At 41.1% G+C, this 20939-nt stretch overlaps 1 protein-coding gene across 1 annotated transcript in view; it reads left to right on the top strand.

Moving 5' to 3' along the window:
* The window catches only part of LOC144503721 (titin-like), a 350880-nt gene that overhangs the window by 221741 nt on the left and 108200 nt on the right, over positions 1-20939 (top strand). Inside the window, exons 141-164 of the mRNA XM_078228491.1 lie at positions 621-1016; positions 1317-1586; positions 1674-1949; positions 3665-3801; positions 3915-4041; positions 4159-4425; positions 5312-5578; positions 10153-10416; positions 10520-10659; positions 10902-11028; positions 11248-11514; positions 11617-11883; positions 11993-12259; positions 12425-12564; positions 12675-12801; positions 13417-13559; positions 14058-14181; positions 14282-14548; positions 14667-14764; positions 17732-17900; positions 17998-18264; positions 18358-18624; positions 20085-20363; positions 20456-20864. Of these exons, the coding sequence (XP_078084617.1) occupies positions 621-1016; positions 1317-1586; positions 1674-1949; positions 3665-3801; positions 3915-4041; positions 4159-4425; positions 5312-5578; positions 10153-10416; positions 10520-10659; positions 10902-11028; positions 11248-11514; positions 11617-11883; positions 11993-12259; positions 12425-12564; positions 12675-12801; positions 13417-13559; positions 14058-14181; positions 14282-14548; positions 14667-14764; positions 17732-17900; positions 17998-18264; positions 18358-18624; positions 20085-20363; positions 20456-20864 (5362 nt within the window). The remainder of the gene's footprint in view (positions 1-620; positions 1017-1316; positions 1587-1673; positions 1950-3664; positions 3802-3914; positions 4042-4158; positions 4426-5311; positions 5579-10152; positions 10417-10519; positions 10660-10901; positions 11029-11247; positions 11515-11616; positions 11884-11992; positions 12260-12424; positions 12565-12674; positions 12802-13416; positions 13560-14057; positions 14182-14281; positions 14549-14666; positions 14765-17731; positions 17901-17997; positions 18265-18357; positions 18625-20084; positions 20364-20455; positions 20865-20939) is intronic.

Genomic DNA, 20939 nt, shown 5'->3' with positions numbered 1-20939 from the left:
AGAGTAATAATTGAAGTTTAAATACACCTATTTACCCAAGCACGAGTAATCAGTTTGTATACTGCACCTGATTATTGGCCAGAACTGATGTTGGTGGAGGAGAACTTAGCATCAAAGCTAAATGAAGAAACATACGCAATGTTTCAGTGTCCTGATCGCCTTACTAGAATCTAAAACTTTAATGCATGCATTTCATTTTCTATTTGTGTGAAAACTTGTGTTTTTGGCTGTATTGAGTAGTTCCTACTTGAATATAATTGTGCTGCCTGAAGACTGTGATTATGAATCATTGGTGCTCCTTGGCAAATAGCGAATATACCTGTGCTGAAATTATAGTGGCTGTATATTATGCAAATCTTACAACCTGAATAGCATGGTGAATGCATAGACTTTGAAGGATGAGCTTCAATGCACCAATTTACCTCAGAAAATCAAGTTTGCAGAGTTTGATCTCTTAGTCAGTCAGTCACATTGCTCTGCTTGCATCGCTATATTTTCTTTTCCAACTGAAAATGGCACGTGGCATCTAAATGTCTGGTTCGCATCAAACCATCTTCAGAAGCATGCAAAAAAAGCAACAAATAAAACTGAATGTATTTATGTTCAACTCTAAATTTTAGCGAAAAAGACGCCATCGCCTGGAGATGGAGACAAGAAGTCACTTAAACCGGGTGGAGGAAGGCCACCCTCAGAGGAGCCACCTTTTGCAGGATTCCAGCTCAAAGCAGTCCCACTGAAATTTGTCAAAGAGCTGAAAGATATTGTGCTGGAGGAAGCTGAGTCTGTAGGGTCTTCTGCTGTCTTTGAATGCCAGATCTCCCCGTCTACAGCATTAACATCATGGATGAAGGATGGGAGCACTGTGAGAGAAAGTCCTAAATACAAATTTACCTCCGATGGCAAAGATAGAAAGTTACAAATTATTGATGTGCAGCTTTCAGATACTGGTGAATATTGCTGTGTAGGTCGCCTCGGCAAACAAGAAAAGACATCTACAGCAAAACTAATTGTTGAAGGTACTGAGCATTGCTGTTTGAGAAATTTCACAGCATAAACCATGAGCAAGACTGTGCATTGTATTAAAATTGTGCAACTTTGGAACCCTGCTGAATAGCTATTTTCGCAGTCTAATTACTAAGGTCAAATGGTCATACACACTGTTACCATGTTATTTTATAAGATTCATCAATTCAGTATAATCCAAGTACAAGATTTGGATCTTTTAGATGTTATGAAAAACTTTTGGCCATTTTGTATAAAATGGATACTTTGGTTTTTTATCGAAAATTAATTGATATTTTCCCAAAACATTTTAGAATTGCCAGTGGCATTCTTTAAAACATTGGATGAGGAAGTAACCGTCTTCAAAGGACAGCCCCTGTATTTGACCTGTGAGCTGACCAAAGAAAAACCAGTGGTTTGGAAGAAGGATGGTGAACCTTTTGAACCCACATCTGACAGATACACAATTAGTGTCATTGGGCTGCAGCATTCGATTACCATTCCAAGTTCAGATTTTGAGGATGCTGGAGTGTATTCTGTTGAGACTGCTAACATAAGATGTGAGGGAAAAGTTAATGTACAAGGTTAGTATATATGTCTTCATATATTTGAAGCAGCAGTAAAGGGATTTGAGGATTTGGTTTTAACTTACATATTTTTGTCCATTGTAGAGATTGTGAGGAAGTGGTTTGTTAAACCGGTTCGGGATCAGCGGGTCAAACAGAAAGAAAATGCCGTTTTTCAATGCGAAATTGCAAAAGACACACCAAATATTAAGTGGTTCAAAGGGGAAGAGGAGATTCCAATGGAACCAAATGCAAAAACTGAAATTAAGAAAGTTGGGAAAATTCTTACTCTCACTGTGAAAAATGCAACACCTGAAGATATGGCTGAATACACAGTGGAAGTGGAAGGACAAGCTTCTACAGCCAACCTGTTTGTTGATGGTAGGTATTCTATTACTTGGAGAAATGTGCACTCCTTTGCCCTACTAGCACTGATGATCAGTATTAATAATAATTTTAGGTAGGGCACATGCCACTTGTTCATACATTTAATCCCTACTGTCATAATGTTTGGTCACCGTTGTAAATTTCTGTCAGGATTTTCTGTTCTTTTTCTACATGGACTAAAGGAATGTAGCAGCAGGTTTTAGTCACAAGTGGCCTTTTGAGCTAGATCCTGAACTTTGTAGTTACTGACTTGTGGGCAACACTACAGTCAAGTTACTAGTTTAATAAAATGCTTCCTATGTTGCTTATCATCATGAAATAGAAATCTCTGACTGACGATTTTCTGACATTCCAATTCTAAAATTAAGTAATTTTATAACCAATGGAAAATTTCAACCTTTTCCTGCACAATTAAACCGATTCCTATCTACCCTAGTCCAGTCTTTTTCCAGCAATATCCATGACTCTTCCGATGCCCACAGTCACTTTAAGTCTACAATTTCCTAGTGCTAACCATCTCATCTTCACCATGGACATGCACTCTCGCAATATCTCCATCCTGCACCAGAGTAGTTTGAGGGCTTCCCACCTTCCTTGAACAGAGGCACAAACAGACTCCATCCACCACCATTATTTTCTACCTGACTGAATTTATTTTTGCATAGAATAGCCTTCCAAATCCACTCACTTCCTTCAAATAGGAGGTGCTGTTAAAGATATCCAAGTGGATCCTAGCATTGCCTTCCTTTTTGGGGGTTTGTGGAACATTCCTTGAATTTGGGGCCCTTTTTTCAGGCAACTTGATGACTGTGTCAGTGCCATTTCCTGCTTTCACACTGAACTAGAAAATTTCATCAACGTTGCATATTTCCTACCTTCCCCTGGTTCATCTCTGACTCTTCCCTTCCTTGACTTCTTTGCCTGCATTTCTGGGGATCGGCTATCAATGAATATTCGCAAGAAAAGTTTCTTATAAAGTTTATTTATTTACAAGTAGGCTTACATTAACACTGCAATGAAGTTACTGTGAAAATCCCCACACTCCGGCGCCTGTTCAGGCCAATGCACCTAATCAGCATGTCTTTCAGACTGTGGGAGGAAACCAGAGCATCCGGAGGAAACCCACGCAACACGGGGAGAACATGCAAACTCCACATGGACAGTGACCCAAGCCAGGAATCGAACCTGGGACCCTGGTGCTGTGAGGCAGCAGTGTTAACCACTGTGCCACCGTGCCGCCCCCTGAAACCCACTGGCTCTCACAGCTACCTTGATCATACTGCCTCACTCCCTGTTTCCTGTAAGCACAGCACTCTATTTTCCAAGGTTCCCTGTCTCAGTTGCACCTGATGATGCAACTTGCCATGCTACCACTTCCATGCCATCAGCCTCCATATTCAGTGGATCATCCTCTGCCGTTTGCACTACCTCCGCTGTGGTGCCCTCACCAAACACCTCTACCCTCCTCTCAGCTTTCACCACTTCACAGGAACCCTACCCTCCATTACATTCCTAATTCTAATTGCAGATTGTTGTTGCTATGTCTGGTATATGTTTTGCAAAAGAAGTGGAAATTATACAAATCAGAAATTCAGGATCAAGAAAACTTGTGTAGACTTTTCAAGTCTGCTTTTGATGATATTACTTGTGATGGGATATTTTCAGCCTGCTATTCTAATGGGAAAATGACATTGAATGTTCTATTTTAGAACGGGAGATAGACATACTTACAGAATTGCAAAGCGTGGAAGTGTATGAGAAAGAGACAGCCACCTTTGAAACTGAGATCTCTCAAGATGTTCCAGTTGAGTGGAAGCTCAAGGGAGAAATCCTCCGCCCATCACCTGTAAGCTTTTCTTCAAAGCTGGAATCTTTATCATCATTAAAAAAGTGGAATTCAAAATTGTAATGCTGTTTTGTAAAAATGTACCTAAATTATGATGTTTTTAAAAATTTCAGACCTGTGAAATGAAAGCAGATGGTGCAAAACGTTTCTTGATCCTTCACGATGTCAAACTGGACCAAGCTGGTGAAGTTGTCTTCAAGGCACGCAATGCCACATCCATTGCTTACTTAAGAGTTAAAGGTAACTAATAATCCTTGAAGAAAATATTCAGTGCAGTTTTATTTATGAAGAAAGAAGATGAGAAATTTTAAAGTAAAGTTTGTTTATTTTTTGATTAAAATGTAATTTTGCTTGCAGAAATTGAACTTGACTTTGAGGCACCACTAAAAGATGTGACTGTTCCCGAAAAACACCAGGCACGATTTGAGTGTGTGCTCAACAAGGAGGTTTCCAAAATTCTGTGGTCGAAAGGTACCGACATTCTTAAGGCTGGTGATAAGTACGATTTAGTTGCTGATGGAAAGAAACACATTCTTGTTATCAATAAGTCAACCTTTGATGACGAAGGAGATTATAGCGCTGAAATTGTGGACAAGAAATCGACTGCAAAGCTCACTGTAACTGGTAAGTCCTTTTAATTAATTACATTTCATGGTTAACAATTTGCTGATTTAATGTGTTGGTAATATTTAATTGAGCTGACCTTAGTTTGGCTTATGGTTTGGTAATGTGATAATATATTTGTTAAGTCTTACTTAAATATTCTATTGATGTTGTTTTTTACATTGTCTCCAGCTGACTTAACGTTTGTTTTTCTGAAGCACTGAGAAACCTGTATAATTAAAGATGGAGATCCATCATTCAGAATATCACATACGTAGAATCCCTATAGTGCAGCAGGAGGCCATTCAGCCCATTGAGTTTGCACTGACCCTCCAACAGGGCATCTTACCCAGGCCCACCCCCGTAACCCTGCATATTTACCATGGCTAATCCCCCTAACCTACCCATCTTGGGACACTAACGGGCAATTTAGCATGGCTAATCTACCCAACCTGCACATCTTTGGACTGTGAAAGGAAACCGGAACACCCAGAGGAAACGCATGCAGACACGGGGAGAGCATGCAAACTGCATACAGTGACCCAAGGCCAGAATCAAACCCAGGTCCCTGGTGCTGTGAGGCAGAAGTGCTAACCACTGCACCACAGTGCTGCCATATTAGATCAAAGCCGGGAACTGATCCAGGTTTGGGGAGTTGCCTTACCCTAATGCCAGGCCAGTTAGGCCATTTAAAAAGTACTATATTAAAGAAAGAACTTGCGTTTATTTCATCGCTTTCTTCATAGCTTGGATGTCCCAAAGCTCAATGAAATACTTTTGAAGTGTAGCTCCTGTTGGAACGGAGGGAAACAGCAGGGTATAAGACAAATGTCAATTTCAATTGAATTATTAGTTACACGATTTTGAACTGTACAGTAACTGGTCCATGCATTACTTCACATTTCAGGTATGAGGTTGAAGTTCATTACACCGCTAAAAGATCAGACTGTCAAAGAAGGTAACACAGCTCATTTTGAATTTGAGCTTTCGCATGAAAATCTCCCAGTGACCTGGTACCGGAATGAAAACAAAATTCACTCAAGCAGAACGGTTCTGATCTCCACTGATGGGAAGAAGCATGTATTAGAAATTAAAGAAACAACTCTTGATGATACATGTCAGATACGAGCAGACGTTGCTCACCTATCCACAAAAGGACAACTGAAAGTCATTGGTAAGAATTTAGTAAAACAATGGTTTGGAATTCTGTTGTGCAGAATGCAATATTAACTGAGGTTGCAGAGAACGAGGCTGAGGGGGCTGGGGCATTGACTCGAACAGGAGATGCCATGTCTGACCTCCAACATTGGGGTCAAAGGTCCAAATTATTCTGGCAGTTGAGGGTAAGCAAGACAGCAAAACTGACACCAAAACAGCGAGAGGGTAATTTTACTGGTTTAGCACATCCTTATAACTCATTAACATGGAACTTTTTGCGATTGAATAGTAGCTTTGAAATTAACCGTGAAGCACACGGGACCACAGGTCTTCAGTTTCCCGGCTGTTTAAACTTGAAAGTGAGCAGGCAGATCAGTCTATGAAGGGAAGGTGAGCTACTTAGACCCGCCTGCCACCACTCAGCCATTTTCAGAACAGAGAGGAGACTATGATGCATCACAGGGAAGGATGCAGTCACTGCATGGTGGGTGAGGATCATTGACGGGAGATCAAGGGTCACTACAGAGAAGTTGAGAGTCTTTGCAAGAATCTCAAGGTCTTTCGAGGAGGATGAGGGTCATTGCAAGGAGGTGAAAGGACATCTCAAGAAGGGAGAAGGGTCACTGTGGGAGGACAAGGGCCATCTCTTGGGGGGAGGGGAGGGAACAAGAGCAGATTAAATTGCCCGCAGGACCTTGGCGACACATTTCAAACACAGGTGCTAGGTGTTTCCTGAAGACTAGGGACACAGTGGAGGACATACCTTTGCCAGGGCAGCATTGCGACATTTGAGTTTTTAGAGCTTACCATGGTCTTGCCCTCTCGGTGTTCCTGGAACTCTGAGTGAAGATGTAGCAACAGGGAGGTAGTCTGGAGCTGGGTCCAAAGGAACAAATGGTGGGAGGCCATTGTAAAGTGACTCAGCCTGTGGTTGGATCAAACACTAAGGACTGTTAAGAGGAAGCCCAAAGTGGTGCAGTCAGGTGATGATCATTGCTGCATTTCATAGTATACAGATCTTGGCTGAATTACCTTCAAATATCAGAGGAATGATGCCAACAAAAGTTCTGAATGTCTTGGGAGACCATCATGTACCAGTGTGCCCTGCTACAGAATGATCTGCAGCACCTGGAACTCCGAGGAGACCCAATGCCTGTGACTTTGATGGTCTGGTATCATTAAACATCTGCGCCAATAGTTGTTTCCAGGGTGTCACTGAGGAGATGTGTGGCATTTCTGAGGCAGCCGCTCACCACTGCATCATTGAAGTGACCAGTTCTCTGCTCAAGAGAGCCAGAGAGTTAGTGCAATATACGACTGACAAAGAGAACCATGCCAACAATCTGTGGGCTTCATGACCAGTGCAGAGTGTTATCCATTGAATCCATGTGGCAATTTGGGCTCCTTGGGAGCAGCCTGTGCTATTTATCACCAGAAGTGGTTCCAATCCATTCACTTGCAATTGGTGTGGGACCCAGAGGAAACATATCTTCAGCTTTGTGCTTCAGGTTTCCAGAAATTTCACAAGATGCGTACATTCCAAACCCCACCCAGATGCCACAGATCTTCAAGATCACTACATGCCTACACATATATATAATCACAGAGACAATGCACCACTCCAGCCGAGGAGCATTATAATGAATGCCATTGGTCAACACGGGGAATAGTTGAGTAGACCATCGGCTTGTTAAAAATAAAGTACCTAGACTGCTCTTGCAGAGCTCTACAATTGGTGCCTCAGTGGATCTCTGGGATTAATGGCATCTGTGTGCATTGCTTAACCTTGCAGCAAAGGGAGGCAGCCTTTGCTGATTTAGGAGCTTGGGGAGTCACACTCCTCATCTGATGATTAAGAAGGGGAAGAGGGAGCAGAACAGGCAGGTCATCAGGCTGAAACTCCTACACCAGGTGCAAAGGCAATGGAAAGACCCACAAGAGAGACCCGTGAGCTCCACATTGACACCAGATTCCAGCAGGCAAAATGCCTTTGACAAGCCTTCTGCTTTAGATCTTATGCTCATGCAACCTCCACATGTCCTTCCAAGAGCAACCATTATCCATCAAGAAGTAACACCATTCTTGTCACTCCAACCACGGAGAAGTCAATACTCTCCTTTCACTGATATATACTTGAAACTCATTCTGCAAGTACCCATCTGGCTAACCAGGGGACAACATTAGCATCATCCAAAACAGAGAAATAACGAAATTAAGATTATTTAGTCACATGCTGCTATAAGTTATCAACATGGTGCATCTACATGTGGTCTCTCATGCCATCATGGGTATGTGATCATAAGTGATACTTGGTACCACTTTAACATCAACAGCTGAGGTGGAGAGAGAATGGTTGTGCTCATTCTTGTTGCTCTCTCTGCTTGTTTCTGCCAAGTTCTGGATTCTCCATAGTGATTCCACTGTGCGATGCCCCATGCCTGCGATGATCTTGGTGACCATCCTTTGATTGCCCGAGCCTGGAAGGTCCTGGCAAGCTGAGGGACTCCTGCCTGGATGCCGATGCTTCTTTCATTGCCATGGTTACTGGAGGCGCTAGGGTCACTGGTTGAGGAGCGGCTGCTCGCCTTCTGAGAGCCCTGAGAAGAGCTTCTAGGAGATGGAGCCTGGTGCTTCTCCTTCATCTCTCTGCTTGACAGCAGCTCCCTATCCACTTGAGGAGGAGGGAGACCTCGAGGAATGTCCAGTCATCTCATCCCCCTCTTGCCTGATCCCTGTTGCAGAGAGCTCATGGCCAATGCAGCAGTGACCAGGTCCTGCAGTGAATGCAGGTCCGAGTACATACCCAGCAGCAACTGAATGGTCTGCTGAATCTGATTCTGCCTGATGGCCGCAGCCTCTCCATGGAGAAAATCATGCCTGAGACATGGGCAGAATGCTTGGTCTGAATAGACTCCTCCATCATCTGCATATGCCTATACATTAAGAAGTCTCACAACACCAATGTGAGACTTCTTACTGTGTTCACCCCAGTCCAACGCCGGCATCTCCACATTATGCCTATACATGGCAGTTCTGCTAGATGTTCCCCTGTCTGTTTCTCCATCACCAGAAGGTTTCTGCTGCCTGTCACCAGAGCCCATCATCCGCTAGGTGCACTGAATGGACCTGGCTTCCAACAATCCTCTGACTATCAGGTTGCTCAGCTGTTAAAGCTTCCATCAGCTGTTCGGGCATGTCTGATATGTTCATTCAGCCCGATTCTGAATGATTATCACATTCATCGAGGTGAATGTATCTGCACTGATGGAGAATGTGAGGGAAAGATGCACCCCTGAGTCTTCAATGTTACCTCCTCAAAACTGCAGGGACATGAATGACAGAGCAGCATGTCCCTCCAGAATGCAAAGAACTCCAGTGGAGAACACAAAGAATTAGATTCGCATTTGGTTTAGACGTGAAGGGTGAAATGACCTACTACTCCTCCTATTTTCTGTATTATTTATAATCTCTCTTCTCTTCCCTTTCTGATGCATGTCTCCTTTCTGCCCATTGGTGGACACCAACTGGAGACTTCCTCACTCTCTTCTGTCCCACTTCACTGGCTTCTATTGCTCAGCTGCCCCGGCTCTCTGTCCAGGCTCATTGCCTCCTCCTGTGCTGATGTAAGTGATCTAATGTTAGCCACTGCTCCACCCACCTTTTCTTGTTCTTTGCTGTGTGTACTATATTCTCCTGAGAACAGAAGGGGAGACGAATCTCTACCCAATGGACATCTGACCCCCTGATCATCATGCATTCCTCTGGCAAGGTAATGGGGCCTGCTGGTTGTCCATTCTCATGGCACTTGTACAACAGTGGAAGCATGAGCCTTAAACTTGGCAGCCACAGGCATTCAAGCCTCACCTTGTATCTGATGCTGGGCCTTACACTTCTTTCACCTGTCTTCCTACTCACTCCCCTCACTGGGGCACATTGCATGTTGCACTCATGAGAGCGATGTTGTTCCAACCATTCAGTTCTGCTCACCCTGAAAATATGGAAGAGGTAGTTGACCCTCTTTCTTCATTCACCTTTGTCCATGTGAGCCATGTGCCACTCCCTGCATGATGCTGATCTCTGATGAGGTGGAAGTCTGAAGCGTGAACTTGAAGTGCTGTTGCAAGAGAGAAAGTTGAGGCTGAAGGCGTTGTCAGGATTCCCCTTTGCCTCTGCAACACTGAAGCTTCTGCCTTGTAGTCACTGCCACTCAGAAATGGTTCCTGGACCTCTGACTCCATCAGCTGGTTGGCGTCTTCCTTCCAGCTCCCATCGCAGAATTGGCTGGGCCCGGACACCATCGCTTTTATTATCCAAAGCCACCATGTAATTATAGTTGGCCAGTTATTCCTGCCAATAATGACAATGCCACCCACTCCAGGTCTGTCGCTGGTTGGTGCACTGGGATGACTAAATTCTGCCTGATATGTTGTGTACAATCCTCTGCATAACAGAACAGATAAAGAAACGGTTTTAAAAAAGAGGGCACCAGGTGTTCCTGATGATTCACTTCTTGAAATGTTTTAACTGTTAACAGGTTGTGAGACTCTTTCTCTTCAGGCAGTAAATTAGCTGTTTGTCTCTCATCCACAGAGGCTGATCCTTATTTCACTGTGAAACTCCAAGATTATACAGCTATCGAGAAAGATGAAGTAATTCTTGAATGTGAACTCAGCAAGGATGTGCCTGTAAAATGGATGAAGGATGGCAAGGACGTCATAGCTTCAAAGACAGTTTCAATAAAGGCTGTTGATAAACGCCGTATTTTGACGATCAAAAAAGTTGACAATAAAGACAAGGGTGACTATGAATGTGACTGTGGAACGGACAAGACTAAAGCCACTTTGAATATTGAAGGTATCGACCTTCTGACTGAGTACAAGTAGATTCTTCAACAATTATAAAGTAACATTCTTTCCAAATGTTCAGTTTAAACATCCATTTTTAATATTGTTTGCAGCTCGCATCATCAAGATAGTGCACCCATTGCATGGTGTAGAAATCTTTGAAGGTGAAACTGCGCACTTTGAAGTGGAGATCTCAGAAACAGATGTGCATCCTCAATGGAAGCTGAAGGGCGAAAGTTTGTTTGTGTCACCTGTAAGTTGTTTCCTTCATTTATCTCAAAGTTAAACATTCCTACCTCTGTGTTGGAATTATTTGGTAGTAAATAATTTCACCTCAGAATTGTGTTAATTTAATTAAACATTATAAAATCACCTTCCTAATAATGTTCAGTGGAACTCAAGAACCTGAATATTTGTTCCTCAAGAAAGTTTTGGGGTAAATTTTCTGCAAATAAACATCAACCTAAAATATCTCGGGTGATTTTGTATTGGCAGCAATGTGAGATTATCGAGGATGGCAAGAAACACACCCTTACCCTCTACAATTGCAAGCTAAGTGATTCTGGAGAAGTTTTATTCCAGGCTGCTAATGCTAAGTGCGCAGCTAATCTGAAAGTCAAAGGTAATTTTTAATTCAATTGGAAGAACTTGTTACTTTTTTCTGAAGTTTGAATAATTGCAATTCAGACTAGTAATGTAGTACTATCGTTCCATTAATTGTATGTGTGATTTCCATGTGTTATATAAGCATATTGAAAAATATATATATAGGTATATAGTATATATTGTATATACCTATCTGGATAATTGGTCATTTTTTACTTCCTACACTCCCATTCAGAAATTCCACTCACTTTCATTGTACCGCTTAATGATGTGAAAGTATATGAGAAAGATGAAGCAAAGTTTGAGTGTGAAGTGTCCAGAGTGCCCAAGACTTTCCGTTGGCTAAAAGGAATTGAGGAGCTTAAACCTAATGAGAAATTTGAAATTCTATCAGATGGGACAAAACATATGTTGACAGTTAAACAGGCTGCATATGATGATGAGGCAAAATATATGTTTGAAGCAGAGGACAAGAGGACAAGTGGCAAACTGATTATCCAAGGCAAGTGAATGGAGCAAAACAGCGATATATAAATTCCTTAGTAAATCAGCTGTTTTCTTGGTAAGGCGGCTTGCATTTGATTAAAAATTCATTTCTTCATAGGCATTCGACTTGAATTCACCAAACCTCTTGAAGACCAGACTGTGAAAGAGCGTGAAAGTGCAGAATTTGTCACTGAACTTTCTCATGACAACATACCGGTTGTGTGGTACAAAAATGACAAACGGCTGCATCCAAGTAGGTCCGTGTCTATGAAAGACGAGGGTAAAGTCCATTCCATTACATTCAAAGATGTGACCATCGATGATACTTCCCTCATCAAAGTTGAAGCTATGGCTAAAAGTTCGGAGGCCAAGCTTACTGTAATCGGTAGGTATTGCATATGGAAACATGAGTTAATTTTGCTCACCAAACTTTGAAACATTACATTCATTGTTTGACTTTTTTTCTAATTTGCTTCTTTTTCTGGTTTTCTTAGAGGGTGATCCATACTTTATAAACAAACTACAGGATTATACAGCTGTAGAAAAAGATGATGTTATCTTCCAGTGCGAGGTCAGTAAATCTGCTGCTCCAGTTAAGTGGTTTAAGGATGGAAAAGAACTGATTCCTTCAAAGAATATTCAGATTAAAACAGATGGGAAGAAGCGTATACTGATTATTAAACGGGCTCAGAAGAGTGACCAGGGACAATATTCATGTGACTGCGGCACTGACAACACAGCAGCCAAACTAAACATTGAGGGTAAGAGTCTATTGATAGCATTTAGATACCCAATATCCTTTGCCCTTTGTACCTGTTTATTGTGGCAATTCAACTTGCATTTTTAGTAAATTAGATGAAATTATTTTAAGTTATTGGTAATGTACTTTTCCAGGAAAATAACATTTGCATATTATTTTGCTTCAGAACGTGATATTAAGATATTACGTCCACTGTATAGTGTTGAAGTCACAGAAACAGAAACTGCTCGTTTCGAGACTGAAATTTCTGAAGAAGATGTACATGGCAATTGGATGTTGAAGGGGGAGAAATTGCATCACTCTCCTGTAAGTTTTAAACATCAGACAAGTACTGAGGTTTCTCTTGTCTTCTTTCTCTCTTTCTTTCTTGCCGTCTTCCTTCCTTAAAGGTTTTGCTTTTTTTTTTCTTAATTTAGGATATTGAGATTAAAAAGGAAGGCACAAAACATTTTCTTACTCTGTACAATGTGCAAATGGATCAAGCTGGTCAAGTTGAATTCCAGGCTGCCAATGCCAAAACCGATGCCCATTTGAGAGTCAAAGGTAAACCTGCTGAATATCATAGACCAAGAATGTTAAAAGCCAAGAAATATGCACTTCTGAAACTCTTAAGACATTTTGGCATTTTATGAGGGATCTATATTTCTCTGCATGTTATGGATATCCAGAACAATCTACGATGATGTTTTCCATTGCAAACCACTATAGGTTTCCAAAATTATTGACCACCTAATTAATAATTGATAGAAGGTTACATTGTTGGCAGCTTAAAGCAGAGAGCTGCCATATTTATTGTTTTGTTATTGAATAATCCCCTTTTTGGCAGCTGCTAAAAGGCTGGTGGATGGAATCAGGCTGTTGCCAAGTGCACAGCTGTTTAACCAAACAGATCTGCCAGTACTCGTGGATGGGTTGTTCCTCAAGTAGAAGTGGGGGGACAACCACGGTAAGCAGTTTGAATGTGATGTAGGTCAGGTTTACTGTAATATTCTTCAGAAAGTAAAATGTGGAGATACAGATTTTGAATTCACCCATTGCTTTTACGGCCAGGCCTTGGTCATCTGGGTGGTTGAATAGTCACATTCTGTTGGGACAAATAAAATGCATCTTCAATTTTCTTGAGACTAACGGGCACACCCATCTCTTTTGCATTCAAAGCTCGAGTGATTGGTTTACTTCGGCCCCTCAAGGATGTGACTGTAACCGCTGGAGATTCAGCTACTTTTGAATGTGAACTCTCATACGAAGGAATTGAAGTGCAATGGTTCTTGAAGAACAAGTTACTTGAGCCCAGTGAAAAAGTATGCTGAAAAATACGAAAACAAAAATAATATCCATGAGTTCCGTGTGAATGTGCATGCTGGCTACACTATGCAAAGCAACCTTTATTTTAGAGTTTAGAAAATAAAATGGAACTGTTAATTCTTGACTACCAAAACCACGATTTTGCAAACCAAATATCTTTAATGAAAGTATCCATGACAAACTTATTCCACTTCCAATTATCTGAACTTTATATTATCTAGAAAAAAAAGGCAAGGCTGAACTATAGTTGAAATAAAGCATTAGAAATTTAAACAATGTTAAATTGATTATAATTTCTTAGTATTTTGCAACAGTTGAATTGCATCAATGTCTTTTCAGATGCCTGATAAACCCCCATTTTTTTGAAAGTTGGAAAAGATAGTTTGTATGAAAATGTGATTGTTGTTTGAACTGGACAATTGCCTACTTTAAACATGACTTGAATAATCATAAAGTGAATCTACTAATTATATAAAATTCTTATTTTGGATCAGGTTGTTACACGCGCTGAAGGCAGAGTGCACACTTTCACCCTCAGAGACGTCCAGTTGGAGGAGGCTGGTCAAGTCAAACTCACTGCTAAGGACTTTGCAACATCTGCTAAACTTATTGTTAAAGGTGCGTAATGCATTATGCCAATTATTTTCTTTCCAAAACAATATATTCGGCAATGTACTTTAAGACTGATGTGCTGAATTTTCATTTACATCTTTTACAGAGCCACCAGTTGAATTCACGAAACCTCTGGTGGACCAGACAGTTGAAGAAGAAGCCACTGCTACATTGGAATGTGAGGTGTCCAGAGAGAATGCCAATGTTATATGGCTTAAGGATGGAAAAGAAATTCATAAAGGCAAGAAGTATGATATAATTGCTGATGGAAAAGTTAGAAAGCTTATTATCCATGACTGCAAACCTGAAGATGCCAAAACATATACTTGTGAAGCCAAAGACTTCAAAACTTCCTGCTTCCTCACAGTGGAACGTAAGTAGAATAGTGTCCAATGTTCATCCAAAGCATTTTGCTCTCACATTCAGAGCTGCATTAATGAAAATACACATGTGGCTATTTCTCGACCAGTAAGACTTTGTTTCTTTCACAGCTCCTCACGTTGAATTTACAAAGCCTCTCACTGATCTTGAGGTGAAAGAAAAAGAAGTGGCCAAATTTGTATGTGAAGTCTCACGTGAAACTGCAAAGGTTTGCTTTTTGCTTATGTCATTCTATCGGTATTTATTTTTTAAGTTTCCCTTTATGATGAAAATTAAAACGCAATTGTTTTAATTTAAGCAAACTTATGGGTTAAATAACATATCTCACCTTCTGTGAGACACATATGTTTTCATTTCTTTATCAATTGCAGAGTGAGGTTACAATTAATGAGACTTCATGGTGAAATAAATGTTTTTGTATGTGTTCCTGTATAATGGTCTCTTCCACCCTTTTGGGTCTCAAAATTAATAAATTACCAGCATTTCCATTTTTCTTGGGGTTGCATATATGTGCAAGGTCACTTACTAATCCTCATTTTTCCTGCACATGTGCAGGTGGTCAGTGCCAAATTATACATTCTAGATCTGGTAACAGCTCTGGGACTCTCCTGGATCCAACCTTCTTGCCAAGTGCCATCAACAAGCCCCCCCCAGTCCAGGCCTTCTTTGCCAGCTCCCTCCCATATACTAACCCCACTCCCACACTGCCTCATCCCAGTACCTCGAGTGTCAATTTGCATGTTATATTGCATTTCCAATACCTTTATAGGAGCCTGGGAATTCCGGGGCTTCTCCAAGAATACAGGATATCATTTTCCTGCTCTTGTGACCACAAGACACTCAGACTCAAATGTGCCTTGCAACGCTGTCCATCAGTAGCCTGAACGTCCAGATGTTTGTGACAAACAGCACAACCTCAGATTTCTCAGGCCTTTTACGCCCTTGTAACATTCTACAATATGTCTCCAAATGTAACTAACCGACCAGAAACCTTCCTCTTTAAGCATATAGTGTCACCAGAATTGCATGATTGTTTCCAGGAGTTTAATCAATCAACATTTATGAAAATTAGAATTTCTATTAGAACCTGTAGTCACATTTGTAAAATTGAGTGTTCACTTTACTCCATGCATTTATAGGTAGATAAAAAGAAAGAACCAGTTCAGTAAAGCTGTTCAGAGATGGAAACCAATTTTCCTATTCCACTCTCACAAAATGATGTTAATTCTTAATACTCTCTGAAATGACCTTGCAAGCCTTTTAGCTATAAAACAATCACAACAAAGCATACCAATAAGGGACAACCAAGAAATATTTGCCTAGACCCAGTCAGTAGGTCAGGCCAAAGCTCAGGCAACCCAAGCCATTCAACCCTAGGAAAAAAAAACATTTTGCTGATCTCTGGGAACTGAGTGATCCTGGGTATGTCTTATCACATTTACTGAAGAGATCTACAGGATGGAGACTACTGGGAGCAGAGGCATAGTTGTAATGCTTCTGGACTGGTAATCCACAGGCTTGGACTGATGTTCCAGAGATATGGGGCTGGATTTCCCAAATAGTACATGGTCCCACTTCTGGGACAGGAAACAGGTTCCAAGCCCATGCATCGTCGAGTCACCAGAAACAAGAAATGCACACCCCCTTCCCAGTCCTCCTCAATAACATCTGACAATTTAAGAATTGGAAGAGCTATCTCACTGACTGACCTATGCTACAGAAAGAGGAAATTCAGCCCATCAAGCCTGCACCCCAACAACAATCCCACCTAGGCGCTAGCCCCGTAACCCCACATATTTACCCTGCTAATCCCCCTGACGCTCGGGGTAATTTAGCATGGCCAATCGACATAACCCGCACATCTTTAGACTGTGGGAGGAAACCAGAGCACCCAGAGGAAACCCATGCGGACACAGGGAGAACGTGCAAAATCCACACAGTCATCCAAGGCTGGAATTGAACCCAGGCCCCTGGCACTATGAAGCAGCAGCGCTAACCATTGTGCCACTGTGCCACCCATGGTCATTCTCAGAGAATCATACCTTTACAGCCAATGTCCGAGACTTCTCCACCATCATCCATGGGTATGTCCTGCCCCATCAACAGAACAGACCCATCAGAGATGACAGCACTGTGGTTTAGAGTCGAGAGGGAGCAGCCCTGAGATCCTCAATATTGACTTCAGACCGAAAGATGTCATGGACCAGGAAACATCTTGCAGATTACCACCTACTGCCCTCCCTCAACTGAGAGATCAATACTCCTTGATGTCGAAGATCAATTCAAAGAAGCACTGGGGGTTGCAAGTGTACAGGATAAAGCTAAAAATGTAACCTAGCCCATATTGTATTTATTTTTCAATTATGTAGCAGCCGATGATTTCCTCAGGGCATGGCATAGAATTACACAGAATCTACAGCACAGAAACAATCTTGCATCGGTGTTCATATTCCATACAAACCTCCTCTCACCCTGTTTAGTCTATCTAATCCTCATCTCACTAGATCATATCCTACTGTCCTTTCCACCCTAGTAAACTTATCTAGTTTCCCTTTAATTGCATCTATGCCATTCAAGTACTTCACTGTATAGACAGAAAAAAATATCTTCCACACACTGAAGTAGACATATAGGCTCGTGCGTTGTCAGATATGACCACCAATAGTATCACTCCAGATCAATGATTATATTCCACAGGACCTGCCTGGAAATATTTAGCACCTGGTCGCATTCATCTCTGCAACTGCAACATCTGTGCTCAATCAGAAAATTAACATGATATCTGAGGCGGAATTTTCCCGTCCCACCTGCCATGGGAATCGGAGCGGGCAGAATAGGACCATGCAAAGGTCTATTGATCTTGGGCAGGATCTTCTGGTCTTGGGGTGGGCGCGGATGGAAAATCCCACCCTTGCTGTTATTGCTGTAAGGAAATTACAGGGATTTGAGTACTTCCGTGCACGCCCGTGTCTCTTTCAGGATGAATAATTCAAATAGTACCAGCATGCTAGAATCCAACTTCCCATGATTAGATTTGCCAAACGATTTTCTTGCAAATAATCTGTATTTTGAAAACAGCACTTTAAATATTTTGAAAATGTTTCACATGGTGTTTTAAATAAAGAATTTGTTAAATTATCCTGAATAAGGCATTGTGGATTTTCTTTTATTTTAGGTTCGTTGGTTTAAGGATGGTGTTGAAGTGAGAAAAGGCAAAAAGTATGACATTGTTGCTAAAGGCGTGGAGAGAATGCTTATCATTCACAAAAGCAGCTTTGATGATGAAGCTGAATATGAATGTGATGCAAGGACTGCTAAAACCTCAGGATTGCTTACAGTTTTAGGTAATCAGATCAGAGCGGTACATAGTTTTATCTTTCAGAAACATGTTTTAGATGTTATTGATCCATTTGTACTGACATATGATGCTATGTTTTGCAGAAGAGGATGCTGTCTTCACAAAGAACCTTACAAATGCAGATGTTACCGAAACGGATAGCATTAAATTAATTTGTGAAGTTTCGAAACCAAACGCTGATGTAAGATGGTACAAGGGAGACACAGAGTTGCCTGAAATTGGTCAATATGAACAACTTACAGATGGCAAAAAGCGAATTTTAGTAATTCAGAACACCAACCTAGATAATTCTGGCGAATATAATTGCAGACTTCCAACTGCTCGGACTTCATGTGAACTGAAAGTTCATGGTATGTACAGTGGTCTATTCTGTTATGAGTTTGTTTAATACGGCCATGTCATAACTTTATCCGATGTTAATTATCCTCTTAACTTTATTACAGAATTGGCAGCAGAGTTTATTTCTCGACCACAGAATCTGGAGGTAGTAGAAGGAGACAAAGCAGAGTTTGTCTGTTCGGTATCAAAAGAGACCTACGAAGTGAAATGGCTTAAAGGTGGCAAAGAGCTTGAATCAGATGATAAATATGAAATCGTATCTGATGGCAAAAAGCGAATGCTCGTTATCAAGGACTCCATACCAAAAGATGAAGGAACTTACGTTGCCATGATTGGTACCTCAAAAGCACCAGCAGAACTGACAGTTATTGGTAGGTCATGTAAACTGAATTGTATGTGTACAAACGGGTTTACAGGAAATAGAAGCACTGCATGTGCACAGTCAACTTACATTGAATGTTGCTGAAAAGACAGACAGGTTACCGAAGCATTTTGTTCATCAGGAATAAATGTAAAAGTGACAAATTTCAAAAAGTCATTTGAAATTTGGCATTCTTGTGTTTGTTCTGATGAGTGCAAAACAAAATGCTTCAGCATTATGTTTCTCTTTTCAGCAATATTCAAGTTCTGTACTATCAAGCAATGTATCAAATTATATTACTTTAAATGAATTATTAAAAATAAAAATCTATAAACAGGTATTTTAACTCCCATCATCTTGCAAAAGCAGGAGCAGTAATGGATGAGGATGGTGCATGTAATGCCCCATTTGCATGCTCTATCACCTCACCCCGCCCCCCTCCTCCACCCCCTAACTGCCCCCCACCCCCGAGCTTCCTGCTGGGTGGCTGAGGCATATCGTCTAAATCAAACAGAAGCCACGTTAGTTTAACTAAATCTGTGCACTATTTCCTACAGGAGCTGGTTAGCCCAGTTGGTTAGATGGCTAGTGTGTGATTCAGAATAGTGCCAATGGCACTGGTTTGATTCTCATTCTGCCCGAGGTTGACTTGGGGGACCTGCCTCCTTGTTCTACTCCTGAGAGTGGAAAGCAAACCATGACTGGCAAAAAGTACCAAGAAAATGGGTCGGGATGAAGCATCAGCAGACATGAGCCAATGACTTGCCTTTGGGCAGAGCATACATCATGACAATTTCCTCTGTAGGACACTGATGCCATTTTAACTGCCTGCTGACACAGCAATGGATGCTCTATTTGACTTCATTTTGACTTGACAAGCTGCACCGAGGTGGCCATTTAAAGCTTGCAAGTCACTGCATGCATCTTAGTGAAATCAAGCCCTGGAAATGGGCACTATCAGATGATCAGACAATGGTCAGCTACCAGATTTTTAAAAGCAGCCCTCGATGTAAAATTCCTGGTGTGTTTCAGGCATTATTTCAGATGTTATTTTCCCGATGGAGCATAAATAATTCAAGAACGTGAAAATATCAGGTCAAAGGAAGTTAATTTTGAGTTTGAAATGCAATTAAGGGTGATATTAATGCTACATATCCAGGCGTTCTTGGTTCCCTGCCTGAAATTTTCAAGGCGCTGCAAACAGGAATTAGGGGCTAAGGTCAGCAGGGGATTGATTACTAGCAGAGTGCTATTCTTTTCTCTTCCTTGGAGTAGTAAATTTAATTTCAAGCTTATGAACATTGTAAGTCACCCAGGCTAGCCCAAGGCCCCAAGTTAGGAAATGTCACTTCAATTATTGGTGTATCCCACCCCTAATAATAGTGTTGAGGGAAAATTTGCTTTCCCCAAATAGATAACTTCATGCAAAAACTATTTTATTGTTTTGAATAAACTTGTTTCCTTTCTCAGAACGTCTTAGGATAATAACTCCCATCAAGGACCAGCTCGCCACAGAAGGACAAGAAATTGTGTTTAATTGTGAAGTTAACACGGAAGGTGCCAGAGCAAAATGGTTCAGAAATGACGAAACTATCTTTGATAGTCCAAAATATATCATGGTCCAGAAAGACTTGGTCTTTACTCTCAGAGTCAGGGATTCACAAATGGAGGATCAAGGAACGTACTCAATTGCACTAACAAATAATAGAGCTGAACATGCAAAATGTTCAGCAACATTAGAAGTACAAGGTGAGTGCAATTTCTTGGATGTTAAACAGTTGCATGTACATTATGTAAGTAAAGTGGCACAAATATTACATAACTCTTTTTCATCTTTGCAGAGGAGGAACTGAAAATCATTGAACCTCTTGAAGATTGTGAAACAATGGAGAAGAAGTCTGTCACTTTCTGCTGCAAAGTGAACCGTGAAAATGTCACTCTAAAATGGATGAAAAATGGAGAGGAAGTCACACTTGACAAACAATTTATGTACAAAATTGACAAGAAAAAGCATTCTCTTATAATTAGAAACTGTGCATTCAAAGATGAAGGTGAATACACTGTAATTGCCGGACACGACAAATCAGTTGCTGAACTTCTTATCACAGAAGCACCGGCAGATTTCGTAGAGCATATTCAAGATCAGACTGTCATTGAGTTTGAAGATGCAATCTTTTCATGTGAACTGTCTAAGGAAAAAGCTGCCGTGAAATGGTACAGGAATGGCAGAGAGCTCAGGGAAAGCAAGAAGTATGTTTTGTTTTTGTTTTATTTTTGTCTGTCATTCATAAGAGTTTCATATATGATATATGCATAATATATAAC

Source organism: Mustelus asterias, chromosome 14 (genome assembly GCF_964213995.1).
Source record: "Mustelus asterias chromosome 14, sMusAst1.hap1.1, whole genome shotgun sequence".
In the NCBI taxonomy this organism is placed as follows: Eukaryota; Metazoa; Chordata; class Chondrichthyes; order Carcharhiniformes; family Triakidae; genus Mustelus; species Mustelus asterias.
This window is presented reverse-complemented; position numbering and strand designations above follow the sequence as displayed.